Source organism: Oryzias latipes, chromosome 11 (assembly GCF_053564925.1).
Source record: "Oryzias latipes strain Hd-rR chromosome 11, Olatipes_Hd-rR_3.1".
Taxonomy (NCBI): Eukaryota; Metazoa; Chordata; class Actinopteri; order Beloniformes; family Adrianichthyidae; genus Oryzias; species Oryzias latipes.
Genome location: NC_136247.1, coordinates 20216455 through 20230030, shown reverse-complemented (window position 1 = coordinate 20230030; position 13576 = coordinate 20216455). Strand labels below are relative to the sequence as shown.

General features: G+C 39.2%; 1 protein-coding gene and 1 long non-coding RNA gene across 5 annotated transcripts in view; one reads left to right on the top strand and one right to left on the bottom strand.

The window, feature by feature from the left end:
* The window catches only part of cpne4b (copine IVb), a 31740-nt gene extending 25117 nt beyond the window's left edge, over positions 1 to 6623 (top strand). For 2 of the 4 annotated variants that reach the window (XR_013658894.1, XM_023960051.2), the window contains 2 exons: positions 1200 to 1408; positions 5665 to 6623. Coding sequence is in view for 3 of the 4 variants with exons in the window: in XM_023960051.2 (XP_023815819.1) it covers positions 1200 to 1408; positions 5665 to 5796 (341 nt within the window). In the remaining variant the exon portion in view is untranslated. Of the gene's footprint in view, positions 1 to 1171; positions 1409 to 5664 lie in introns of all 4 variants that reach the window. The other 2 variants (XM_023960053.2, XM_078954968.1) reach the window with 2 other exon arrangements.
* Positions 6624 to 8595: 1972 nt separating this feature from the next.
* LOC144995330 (uncharacterized) lies at positions 8596 to 9272 on the bottom strand. The gene is made up of 3 exons (XR_013658895.1): positions 9141 to 9272; positions 8917 to 9013; positions 8596 to 8728 (listed from the first exon to the last, which is right to left on the bottom strand). It is a non-coding gene; the product is annotated as an uncharacterized LOC144995330 (long non-coding RNA).
* Between the last annotated feature and the right edge of the window lie 4304 nt (positions 9273 to 13576).

Sequence of the window (13576 nt, the reverse complement as noted above, 5' to 3'; positions counted from 1 at the left end):
GGAAGTGTTGGCAGGCTCACACCACGCCAACAGTCCCACCCATCAATTTCTAATGAACTACACCAGCTCAGCAGAAACTATGTCCTAGGAAACGACACAGGGTTTTTAATTTTGGGTGTAATCATAATTAGACCCAAGCAGACCCCAGTCTGGGACCAGGAACTGCTCTCTGAAACATCTTCGGAGGTGGTCATAGTTTGTTTCCAATCATCCAGCTTCGGTTCGGTCTGAGATTCCTCAGTCTGAATACAATCCGTTCTCAGAGCGGAACAACTGGACCAAAGCGGCCACCGTAGCCGACGTAAACAGAGTAGGAAGGAAGCAACAGATAAGTCGTGGATAAATGTAAAGCAGTGATTGTCGTTTTATCAATAAGAAGAAAAATGTCCAACTGTTTACTTGTTAGAACGTTTATTTTTACACAGCTGAAAACGCTTTTTGCATCCTTTTTGTGTCTCGCCATATGGCACGCGCCCAACAGGCGCTGCTGTGACGTCATCCTAAAAGTTACCCTGTTGTTCCTGAACAGAATTCTCTCAAAACAATGACACAACAGCAATGAGACACAGCAACTCATTGCAATGTGGTTGGATGAATGCAGACTCATTAAAACAACTTTTAATGTGATAGACATTGCTTTTCTCACTGTTTTCCTGACAATCTATGTGTCAAACACTCATCAGTAACTTCTTGGCTGTCTTTTTGTCAGTAACTGCCCTGCAGCATGATGCCTCCACCGGACCAAAGAAGCTTCTAAAGTTTTGAGCCTGACGTTGACACAGACGTTCAAAATTTGTGAACAAAATATAAAGTCTGAATGAACTAAAAGCAGGACTTTCATAATTTCTGCTTCTAGTTGCTTTGCCTCGCCCTCGTAATTACTGACCAATGAGAGAAGAGATCTTTAGTCACATTGTTTTGTTTACAAGGTTTAGTCCGGAACAGGAAAGTCCCCATGATGGCAGTCTGACTACAGACCAAACACAAGGTTCAGGACTCGATCCATCCAAATAGAAGCAGACTGGGTCAGGACCAAACGGTTGTCTGAATACTCCCTGAAAATAGATCAAATTATGATTGGAGTGGGGACTTTAAATCAGAAGCTACTGCTATAAGATAATTGTCATTGGCCATCTTTTCCTCATTTCTTCCCTTTTAACCTGACAACCAGGAATACTTCATCTTGCTGATCCTGACAGATGGAGTCATCACCGACATGGCTGACACGCGGGAGGCCATAGTCCATGCCTCTCATCTGCCCATGTCTGTCATCATTGTCGGCGTGGGCAACGCAGACTTCACAGACATGCAGATCCTTGATGGAGACGATGGAATCCTGCGTTCACCCAAGGGCGAGCCTGTCCTTAGAGACATCGTCCAGTTTGTCCCTTTCAAGGACTTCAAACATGTGAGTGCTGGCTGGGATCAACAGTAGATGTTGCTTTGAGCTTTTTTATATGATCCTAAGCCTTATTAAAATCATGCACATGCCCACCAGGTCAGTAAACAAATGCAAACACTGACGCAACTAATGTGTTTAAAATGAGTAAAAGATGCCTAAGGTGGAAGGTGGTACATTTTGTTCCCTTAATGTAAATGTCAAAAGGGAAAACGTTATTATCAGTGTTGCATAAGTACGGTGAGGAAAAGAGGCCGAGGTATTTATTTTTCTGTCTCTAAGAGCCAAAAGTACAGATGTTTTAGATGATTATGACAGTTTGACAATGTTTTACAATTATATTACTTATATTATCATCACAGCTATTTTTTAAATTAATTTGGCAGTTTTACAAATAGGATTGGCCAGTTTATAACTTGAATAACTTGAAATAAAGGAAAAAATTTCTTTTTAAATAAGCAGGAATGGTGATTCCGACAAATAGAATGACTGAGTAATCACTGTTTATTTCTCAATAGAAGTCTATAGTATTTTGGCCTCTTGGAGCCAGAGGGCTCCTGTTTGGATTGCTGGTGGGAGGGTTAGGGTTACCAGGTCACACGTACAGTCAAAAAATACAATAAAACAACACAAAGTTTAAGTGAAAAACCTGTTTTTTTCTACCTGATTGAAAAACCAGCACTGAGAAAACATGGACGTTGGAAATTCACAGCTGGAGCTTGCAACTTTGACAGCTTTCAGGAGAACTGTTTCATGAAACCAGACATATCATAAGAAAATAAGTAAAACGATTCGACTAAAGCCAAAAGGTCAAACTTTGACTTCTTTTTCAACATTTGATTTATTCATATCTGTCTTTGTGAGTTTAAACGAGTAAGCCTGTCCTCTCAGAAATGACATTGATTTTGGATGTGTGTGTTTGTGGGTGGGTGAGCATAATATGTTTGCTGTGCTCGTCATGAAGCATTAGCGTTCTCCTCTCTGGTTGCGGTGTGGATCTGCAAGTGTGTGTTCTTCTTCTCTGGCTGCATTAGCCTTGCCTGGCTCTGACCAGATGTGTTTGCCCGGATCCGTTATGGTGAGTTTGATCTGTGACTGGTCTGGAAATTATATCTCATTAAAACAGCATCCTAAAGAGTACGAGTTGAACATGTGAAGCTGGAAAATTGGACAGAGAGAAGTGATAAATAATGTGAAAGGGTTGAGGGAGAGTAAAGTTTAGGAAAGAGGAGAGAAAGCTGGTAGTAGTGGTGGTGGTGGTGGGGGGCTGATGGGGGGGATTCAGCTGAGAACCAGAGCTAAAGACAAAAGGGAGCCAGGGAGTTTGTGACAGAGGTGGAGAGGTGATTTTCTGCTCTGTCGTTCCTTTTCAGAAGGGATTAGCAGGACGGAGCTGCTGGATGACAGAAAGAGTGGGGGAACAGGTAGATGAGAGTGAGAGAAATAAGAGGAGGTGGGGGGGGGCAGTTGAAGAGGTTGCGGTGGAAGCGCTTTGATGATCCATTGTCTAAGAGAATTTATGTGAGGCGAACGACAGACTCTGACTTTGACCATTAATTTAATTTAATTTTGAAATTCCTCTGCAAGTTATTACAGATCTAGCCTTGTTTGCAGTACTAATTAATTTATCATCTGCAAGGTGAAGAAGCAATGTTTATTTAGTTGAGCAATCAGCTGTGGTCTTTTATGACTGGTTTTATGTTTTTGCACAATTACCAGTGTAAAGCCTGTTGAGAAAACTGTGTTGTGATATTGGGCTATTGAACTAAAATTGAATTAAATTTGTATTGCACATTTAGTGTACACAGAGACAAATCAAAGTGCTTTGCATAAAACATTGAAGATCCACTCCGAAGAAAATGGTGTTTTTGGTCACAAAATGTAGACACAAAAATGCTGTTTGAAAAAGAGCTTATTTGTGGTGTAGAAAATATGTTGGGTGAGCCACAAGCTCCCTACTCCAAGTTCTCAGGAACTGGGAGGGGAAGGGGGGTCTGGGTTGCTTCACACCAACAGACCCCCCCCCCCCCCCCCCCCCACAGCTCAGAGGAGAAGTTCTAATGAACTCCTGCCGCTCTGCAGAAACTATGTCCTAGAAAACAGATTTTGGCTAAACACAACATAAATATGATTAGAAGACCACCGGAGAATAGACACTTTGAAAATAGATCAATAGATTATTGGAGTGGGTCTTTAACATGTATTTAACAAAAACAAAAAAAAAGGATGAGTTTTGCAGTCCAGCTCAAAAAGTAATAAAGATGGACTGTTAAACACAAGTGGCCAGGTTGTGCAGGAACATCTCCCAGCTATGGGGAGTTCTGCATCTAATGCCGAATGCGTCGGTTTGGAATCTTAAAAACCCCACAAAGCGATGGAGACAACATACTAGGGAAGGCTTCACTTCCTCAACCTTGAGGTGACAGTTCCCCCACAGCATCACACTCATCCATCAACCATTTTTATTTGTTCTATTCATCTTGTTCAAGGTCAAATATGCAATGCATACGAATATATAAAATTAGGCAGAAGATTATGGCAGTTCAAAAATGATATCACTATGCAATATCCATTCTAGAGACAAATTTGTAAGGTGACAGTAATCCAACTGAGTTGTGCTTGCAACATTTTTGTTCCAGTTTTTGGAGACCATTATTCTTTGTCTACCCACTCAAGTTGGAGAAATTACTTTTCCAAAAGCAATATCAAAAGATTAATCCTGCAACTGCATAACAAGATTATTTACCAATATAAAATCATGTATTGCAGAAAAAGCTGCTACAAATATAAAATCTACAATTTTACTACGGGGAGCCGCTCCTTTATCCCTTGTGCTATCCTAGGCACTTTAACATTGGGAGTTGGGTCATCTAGACCAGTGTTTTTCAACCTTTTTTGAGCCACGGGACTCTTGTGTTTTTGTGTGTATGTTGTGTGTGAATTGTTTCAGTTTCCTCTATACTTTTTGGCATTCGGAGCAGACAGCAAATAAAGAATTTCATTGTGCAGGGAAACCCGTTTCTTACTGTGCATATGATAATAAACCCTTTGAATCTTGAATCTTTAACCTTGACAAAAATCCCGCTGCACACCAGCATCCAAAAAAAAAAAAAAAGAGGAGAAACTCATAGTCTATTGATCTACAGCCCCTCTGCAATCTCATGTGCATTTTTGTGATGATTGTGGCAGAAAAAGCTGGAATCTGCAGCTGTTTTTTATAAAAGATGTCATAATAGTTAAGTTAGAAGATTTAAAAACTGTTTGATGCCTGTTCGTTGTGGTTTCAAGACGTTTAACAGGGACTCATTGTGCGCTGAGACGCTGTCACTTTAACCCAATGCATCATGGGAGATGTAGTGTGAAAACTGCCGCAAACTCCAGACAGACTCGCGTCTCCGAGCTTCATTATTTTGTTCACTTGTTCCATCCTCTGACACCGATTCTGTGGAAAGCTGCACCGCTAAAGACGAGCTTTAGCTGGTATTTTTGTTGGAACTGAGAGAGGAAGTGAAGACTTTAACAACTTCTGATTGGTCGTGACGATGACGTGTGATTGAACCTCCAAGAATGATTGGTGGAGACAGTTAAAGGGGCAGGACTTTTCCCAAAACAGCTTTAGCTGCAGCTAAATTGCGGTAGCGTCATTCTTATCAAAATTTCTATAATAGAATCAAATAAATACAAAGAAAAAAGTATTTTACAATCTTTCATATTCCTAATTTCTCAGTGTTTTATTAGGGCATGTCTGGATGAACAAAGAGCTGATCTCCTGGAGATGGAAAATGTTTTTAGATCAGTTAATGAGGGTAATTTCTCACGGCACACTTGACCATAGTGTGCCGTGGCACACTGGTTGAAAAACACTGATCTAGACCCCACTAGACAGTGCACTGAACTTTTTTCTTCAATGATTTGTGATCTTCACTGGTTTCCATGGATTACATGAAATCCTCTCCACCTTTATCCACCTTTGTCATGGTAGGGAGAACACGTCAATGGTCATCTTGACCCCATAGGATAGCACAAGGGTTATACTTTCTAACATAAATAGTAAAGATGTGGCACATTTCTTTGGCAAAAATATTTTAAACAAACTCAGTAATGACACCGGAGATAACTATAATACATTTTGGAAGCTGCTGGTTGGGCTTGGCCAGTCCATATACTCATGGGGGTTTACGTTGCTCAGTGAAGGTCGACCTTAAATGTGGGAGCTCTTGTGTTTTTGTATTAACGCCTCTTCTCTCTGTCTTGTGCTTTTTCAGGCCTCCCCAGCTGCCTTGGCTAAGAGTGTTCTGGCAGAAGTCCCAAACCAAGTGGTGGATTACTACAACGCGAAAGGAATTAAACCCAAATGTATGACAGACTATGAGTCCACAAGAACCTTTAGCCCCTGACATTGGACTATGTGCATATTTACACACAATTCCACATACATTTGCCATTGACACTATTTAAATACTATTTAATTATATTTAGGTACTGTATAAAACATTTACATGCACTGAAGCACAAGCAGATATACAAAAGCACACCCAACAGTACAGCATAAAGTAGTTTAGCTCAGAGAAATAGCTTGTTATGGTGATAGTTTGATCTTCTCCGTTGGCGATTATTGCATGTATGGCCACAAAGACGTCACCGGGGAAATTATTGCTATTTAACGTACATTTACAAGGCATTTCTAGAAAAATTGTCAGTCTTCTGAACCAGCATGCTGACTCTGACCATAGCTTGACAAAAGAAATGACAATCTTACCTTATTGAGTAAACTAGCAGGTAAATAAACCAAGGATCCATGTGAGAGAAAGTTTAAATGTTAGCACGCCTAAATGAAAATGTTAGCATTGCAAATGTTATTAGTGAGGGTAGAGAGATTTCAGTTAGTTTCCTGCATAAATGCATGAATAATTCAGTTTCCTCAAATATCCAATCTCGAGTAGCTGCTTGCTAGTTACAAAATAAAGTATCTCTGTCATTTGTGAGCGTCTGGAGTCATCTTTGATGTTTGGGGTTCTTTTCTACAATTTTGTTTGTGATTTTTGCTAAATGGAAATTAAAAACTGAATTATTGTAATAATTTCTTAATAACCTTCTTATATTGTGAAGAGCCTTGGGAGGGTAGAAAAGTGTGTGTGGTAGACTCTAACCTGTGAGCTGAAAACAGTTTCTCTTTTTCTGTATTCTGCATGTTGACAATAATAAAGATACTTTGGTTTTCTCATTTTAGTCTGATCCGTTTTTTTCTTTTGTGAGTGTCAAGTTGTTTTTATTTGTTGTTTGCAAAACTGCTGTGATTGAAAATTAATCTGTTCTGGTCTTTCCAGTTTGGTGATTCGCGTCTCCCAAATGGAACCCTTTTGAAGAATCCATCATTGTTGCAGCACCAGCAATACATAACACTGAAGTTTGTAGAGTCACGCAAGTTGAAATCATGCCAGGTCTTCTGAAGAGCTATCCACATAGAATGTATGGGTGTTAAACTGCTTTACATAGATGACAGTTTGGCTCAGACAGGCTGCACAGTGGCACAAAACATATTTGTCAGTCACCTGTTTCTGCAAGTTGTCCAACCTAGAGAGATGATAGAGGTCTGGAAAGTTCATCTTGTGCTGCATACACATTGGGCATGTGTAAATTTCTTCTCCACATTTTACCAGTCCCCTGGGGGAGCGATGAGCTGCAGGTGCAGCTGAACTCGGTAACCATTTGAGGTGGTGTGGTGGCGTAACCTCCCAATCCAACCCCTTTATGCTGAGTGTCAAGCAGGGAGGCACTGGGTCCCATTTTTAAGGACTCGGCCTGGATTCGAACTCAGGGAAGTCACAGAATAGACCTCCGTCCATCCCTTCAGAGGCTACTAAGCTGGACGTGCTTTCTTGAACACACTAAGGTAGTCGAAGTCGATGTCGAAGAAATGAAAATCCCACACTCCAGGCTTTTTCTTTCACAGCTCTATTCCAACCTATGAAAGACTTTGTGTCATAATTCCATCCAGGGACAAACCACAATAATTAGTTTCTCCTCCATGATCAATTTTCAAATGGTTTAAACGTCCATGAAATAAAAGGGATGCTACCTATATGTCATAACCAAATTTGTACGTAGAGTACAAAAACGGTCTTGAAAAACATCCATTACAACACAAGAGTTTTTAAATGCGGAAGCCCAAAGCGCGTATTTACTGATCTCACGTTTTCACAGACTTTTCATTGGAATGGTCACTTGAACACTCGTTGCCAAGCCCGGTAGCGTTAGATACACTTCAACTGTAAGAAACAGAATATAAATAACAATCCAGGAAATCCCATTGTCTGATTTAAAAAAAAAGCTTATTTGTTTAATGGTGAAAAAGCAAATAATTAGCCCAAACAAACAAACAAGAATTCTGGCCTCACAGACATCTTACTGCTTCTTTAAAAAGCTCTTCTATCCTCTTGCTACACGTCGACATCCTTAAACAGTCAGACTGCAACCTTTCCACCAACCCCTCTATGACCGAGACCATAGAGCTGTCAAAGGACACCAGGGACAAGATTGTAGACAGTCTTGTGCACAAGACTGGGATGATCCAATCCACAATATTCAAAGTTTTTGGTGAGAAATGCTTTCCTGTTGAAGCAATTATTAGAACATGGAATAAATACAATATCACTGACTATCTAACTCCACCTGGAGCTCCATACAAGATCTCGCCGGATGGAGTTCAAACGATCTTGAGAACTGCAAGGAAACAGGGGAACTGGTCAATGACCTGAAGAGAGCTGGGACCACAGTAAGAAAGGGCAGTATTAGTAACACACTACAACTTTGTCATGAATTTAAATCTACAACAACGTGGCTTAACCCAGAACATGGCCAGGACAGTTTGAAGCTCTCCAGAGATCATCTGGATGATTCAGAAGAGGATTGGGAGGATGTCATGTGGTCAGATGAGACCAAACTGGAACTCTTTGGTATAAACTCCACTCACTGTGTTTAGGGACAAGAGTACCGAGTTATATCACGCTTTGGGGCTGCTTTTCTGCAAAGGGGACAAGACAACATATCCGTATCAAGGAAAGGATGAATGGGCCTGTGGATGGTGAGGTTTTAGTAAAAAACATCCCTCCATCAGTGAGAATATTGAGAATGAAACATGGCAGCTTCTTTCAGCATAACTCTTTTTCCTTTAGACTTTACCCTTCTAAGGTCGCCACAGCGAATTAGCTTCCTCCATCGAATCCTGTCTTCTGCATCTTCTACTCCAACACCAGCTACCTTTACATCTGTGTTCACTGCATCCATGAACCACCTTTTTGGTCTTCCTCTATACTTGCAAGGCCCCCCCTAGGAAAAAGAAAAATTGTAGCGAGAAACACAAGATTATTGGTCACACAAAAGAAAAGTTAGACATAAGTGCATCACTGCATTTAAATTTAATTCATTATATCTGCTGTAACCATAATTTGGTTAGTCATAACATTAAAAAAAAATCAACTTGCTCTCACAAAGCAACAAAAAGTTAAATTAATCACCTGTATATGCCTTGTACAGTGTGGACCTCAGACCGTCCCTGCCAACTGTTTTGGGCTTTTGCACCACCAGCTCACTAAACGGTTCAGGATGGATTCCCTTACAAGTTAAGGGCAAAAAGCAATAACAGTCTGTAGTCACTACTGGGGTTTTTTAAAATCATTTACAGTTTTTATGGATACACATCGGTTCTTAAATCATAATGACAATTTTATCACAAACCCACCTGTGCTCTTGGTCTGTGCCATCTTTGCAAGCCATTTGTGCAGGCCAGGGCGGGTGGAACAGCCTGCAGACCCAGCTGTGAATAATGTGCGGTCTGGAACAGGATGGCAACTGTGTGATTGCAGAATCCTTTACCAGCCGCACAACTGCAGGGGAAAGCTTATAGGTTATCACTTTCTGCATCCAGTGATATCTAGATACAATAAATTAAATAGGTTACAATTAAGTCATACTTTTGTTGCTACATCAATGTTCATAATGACATGAAACTATAACTTTCAGTAGGGTGACCAGATTTGAGTTTGTAAAAAAGAGGAGTGAAGTGAGTTTGTGAGATATTTCATCGAGAGTAATTGGTGTGCAGAGCTGCGTACATAAAGCAAATATGATTACATTACATTTATTTTCAATGATATTTTATTATATAGGTATCAAAAAAAGGACATGTCCAGAAAAAAGAGGACGTCTGGTCACCCTACTTTCAGAAAAATACTAATAGTAAGCGAAGAAAGTGCCGCAACCGCAGCAAGAAGAATGAACACGCTAGAACGGGCAACTTTTGCCAACCGGCATTCTGTCTATAGACAAACCTCCAGTTTGTGAGGCTCCTCGCTCTCATTGACCTGAAGCATCTACCTCTCACTACCACCTGTCCCTGGAGTATATTTGATACTATAACCGGATGCAACAACAAAATATTACGTGTTATCTCACATAGAAATACACAACTTTACACACAAGACAATGTCAATAACATTTCATATTTACCTACAGCTTCACCAAATTTTTGGTTGTTATGTTAATCTCATGCATTCTCACTTAAACATATAACATATTTACTGCGATGTGTTATACCTTATATTACAAATTCTTAACACCAGGATTTGCAGTTAACGTAAACAGAGTTATAACCGGTGATGATGAGGCTATGGTTAAAGCTAGCTAAAGCTTACCTTGGTAATTGTAGATAAACCCTTCATGGACTGATTTATATCCCTTGTCCAATTTGTTTCCTTTAGTGGACGAATGCATCTCCACACTCTTCCCCACATTGGCACTGGTGAACTTCGGAACACAACACAGGCTCTTCGAAAATACTCTAGCTGCCATTTCTCCGGCCAACAAAGCACAAACCAGAACTTGGTTTACACTTTGATTACGTGTTTCCGGTTTTTGTGTAAAAGGTCTATAGTGGACCGGATTTTTTTCCAACCACTGAGTCGCTGTCACTACCGATCCCCGTAAAATTTATTCCCGGGCATTTGCCCGTATTACCTGTGCCTAAAACCACTACTACTGGCATCGCATCACGCCCGCCCCACTATTTGAGAAGCACTGGTCTAGACCTCTGTCCTGAATCTTTCAGCATTGCAATGATCCCAAACACATCACCATGCAAAGAAGTCTACGTACAAGCGTTTCAAGGTTCTGGAATGGCATTATTAGTCTGTGAGCCTCAATCAAATAGAGAATCTGTGAAGGTAGTTAAACCCAGTGACAGCCCCAAAACATCACAGCTCTTGAGAATATCTGCATGAAAGAACAGACCAAAATAGCAGATACCGTGCAAACCTGGTGAAGACCTACAATTGTCAACCAGGGTCACATGATTAAGTATTGAGGTTAATGTCTGGTATTTACCAAATATTTATTTTCTGCCCTATCGTTCAAAGAGTTAACTCTTAGCCATCTTTTTTTTTTAAAATAAAATAAAAAATCTTATCTGAAACTAGACATCATAGTTATCTGTGGACCTCCTATGCAAAGCTGGTCCTAATTAGTGAACTGGAACTCCACAACTGTTGAGCTGCCATGGACTGTTCTTTTCACATAGAAGTGGAGCTCACCTAAAAGACGCCATTACATCTTCTTTAAGTAGTTTTCAGACATACAGTGAAATGAAACAAAATACAGTTTCTGTATGTGGAAGCGGAGGAGTGGGAGGAGCCAAAGGCAGAGCTTTAGGAGTGAACCTTTGAAGAGGGTTTGACACCTATGAATGGCTACAAGGACAAAAGGCTGCTTGATTTTATGGCAGATGAAATCCCTGCTGTTAATTCCAGCAGAAAGCTATCCTATATTTTTTAAAACATTACAGATTTAGAACGGGATAACGCAGTACCTGGAGTCTTTTGTGATACATGCATGCTTTATGTAATTCAGTGTTTCCTGCATTCGTCATTCGTTGTGTGGAGATGTCCATCGAGGGTTTTAACGTGAATTCGTCTATGAGCCGTTCAAAATTTGTGGTCAATAAGAATGATGCAGTTTACACGTATTTTACATAGTTTATACACAATTATTACATAAATCATATGCAATTGTTTGTGATTTCTTCTAGATGCATTTGCAAATTTGTGGCTTTCCACAACCATTGAACATTTGTCCATGTATGTCTAATGGACTTATCACACATCTATCACAAAAGAATGACTTTTATGTCACGCAAACGCCCACATATAACATTCAAATAACGTAATTGATGCACAAATCACTAATGAACTGCATATAAAAAGAAATAACCACACAGTTCATGATCTACATTAATTTACATGTTCTTTGCGTGGTTCATTCGTACTTCTGTGGTTTTAACGTGGGTAATGAGAATACATCTGCAAACATTTCACGTTAAGAACCATAACTTTTCTCACTTTTCCCACGTATATTGATGTAGAACCAATTTTCATCTGTGCAACGTGCACAAAATGTATGTAGTCACTGTGTGACACAGCCTTTAGAAGTCTGAGCTGAAGTGAAGCTGCAAAACAATGAGAGAACATTCAAACATCAGACATTGTTAATGTAAAGACAAGAACACTGTTTAAGAAAAATCAAGTTATGGCCCAATGTTAAGGATTATAATCCTAATACCGTAGACATCCTAGCCCTGTTAAAGAGCTCATAAAAATGGACAGCATGCATAGACTTAGTGCCTCTAAACTGCTCTCTCTCTTATGTTTATTATATTTTCCATATTTCTATTTGAGCATAAAGTAAATTTGATTGGCATCCTGTGCTGTGTACAAGTTTCACTTGTTTTCCTATGTACTGTTTTAATTACCTATTTTTGTCTTTTAAATGTGTGCCAATGGAGACAAAACAAAACATAATTAACAAGGCAAATTTAATTATTTCCACTGAGTCAGTCTGGAAAAGGAAAATTGGGGGGGGGGGGGGGGGGTCAGTGAAACTCACTGCATTTCATAGTCACATTGTTATCTGTCATGAGCTTAACCTTGGTGATTCCTTAAAAAACAACCAAGACCTCTCTTTGTCCCAAATACTCACAGGAACTCAAAAACATGCATTTATGTATAACTAATGAAGACTTTTAAATGCATTCATGTATTTCAGTGCAAAGACTGACCCCAGCTAGAAGTAATAACTTCTTACTGTTACAGAATGGGGGTTGAGGAAGTAACCAGGCGCAGAGAGGAGGAAGCAGGAATTCCAGGTAACCAAGGGTCTTTAATTCCAATTACACAAGAACTGAGGAGACCTAATACTATGGAGCAGCGGAAGGACAGGACTTAAATACATACAGGACGACGAGACACAGGTGGAAACAATGAGGGCAGATGGGGACCAAAGGTAAAACTCAAAAACACGACACAACACAGGAAACTCTGAAAAATAAAACAGGAATTGAACTCAAAACACGATGAAACAAAAGACAACCAGAAAAAAAAAGTTAAGAAACTAAAACCGTGACACTTACATGTTTTAATCTGCCAATGAGGTTAGAAAAATTGTCTTCTCAACAATTTTTTTTTCAAGAAAAAAATTCTAGTGGCCTAGAAATGTTTTCTTAAACCAAGGTTATTTTGCAATTGAAAAACTTGATAGTTTTGAAGGTGATTGAAAGGATTATTTTCAGAAAATAGGACAATCATTCTGCAAACAAGTTTTTTTTTTTTTTTAAGATTCAGCTTCTGCAGTGTTGTTGGCCAAATCTTCCATAATTTTAATGGTTGGAAGACATATAGGTGAGAAGAAGTGTTTTTCCATAATCTTACATAGACAAAAAGAAACATATCCAAAGATTTCAAATGGAAACTCATGCACCAATACACACTAATAACACTGATGAAAAATGCAGCTACTGTTGTTAATATTAACAATAAAAAAAAAATTTATTTGGTTATTTTAGTATTCCCATTAGTCTTTACTTTACATCTTTATTTATTTTATTTCCTATATGTAAGAAATACATAAAAAATACATACAGTGCATTACTACATTATTCCAATAGTTTTAAATGAAGATGCCACTACCACTTGACCCCTGAAGGAATACAATGAAAGGTGGACAACAACAACAACGATAACAAAAACAACAACAATGATAACAAAAACAACAACAACAACAACAACAATAATAATAATAATAATAATAATAATAATAATAATAATAATAATAATAATAATAATAATAATA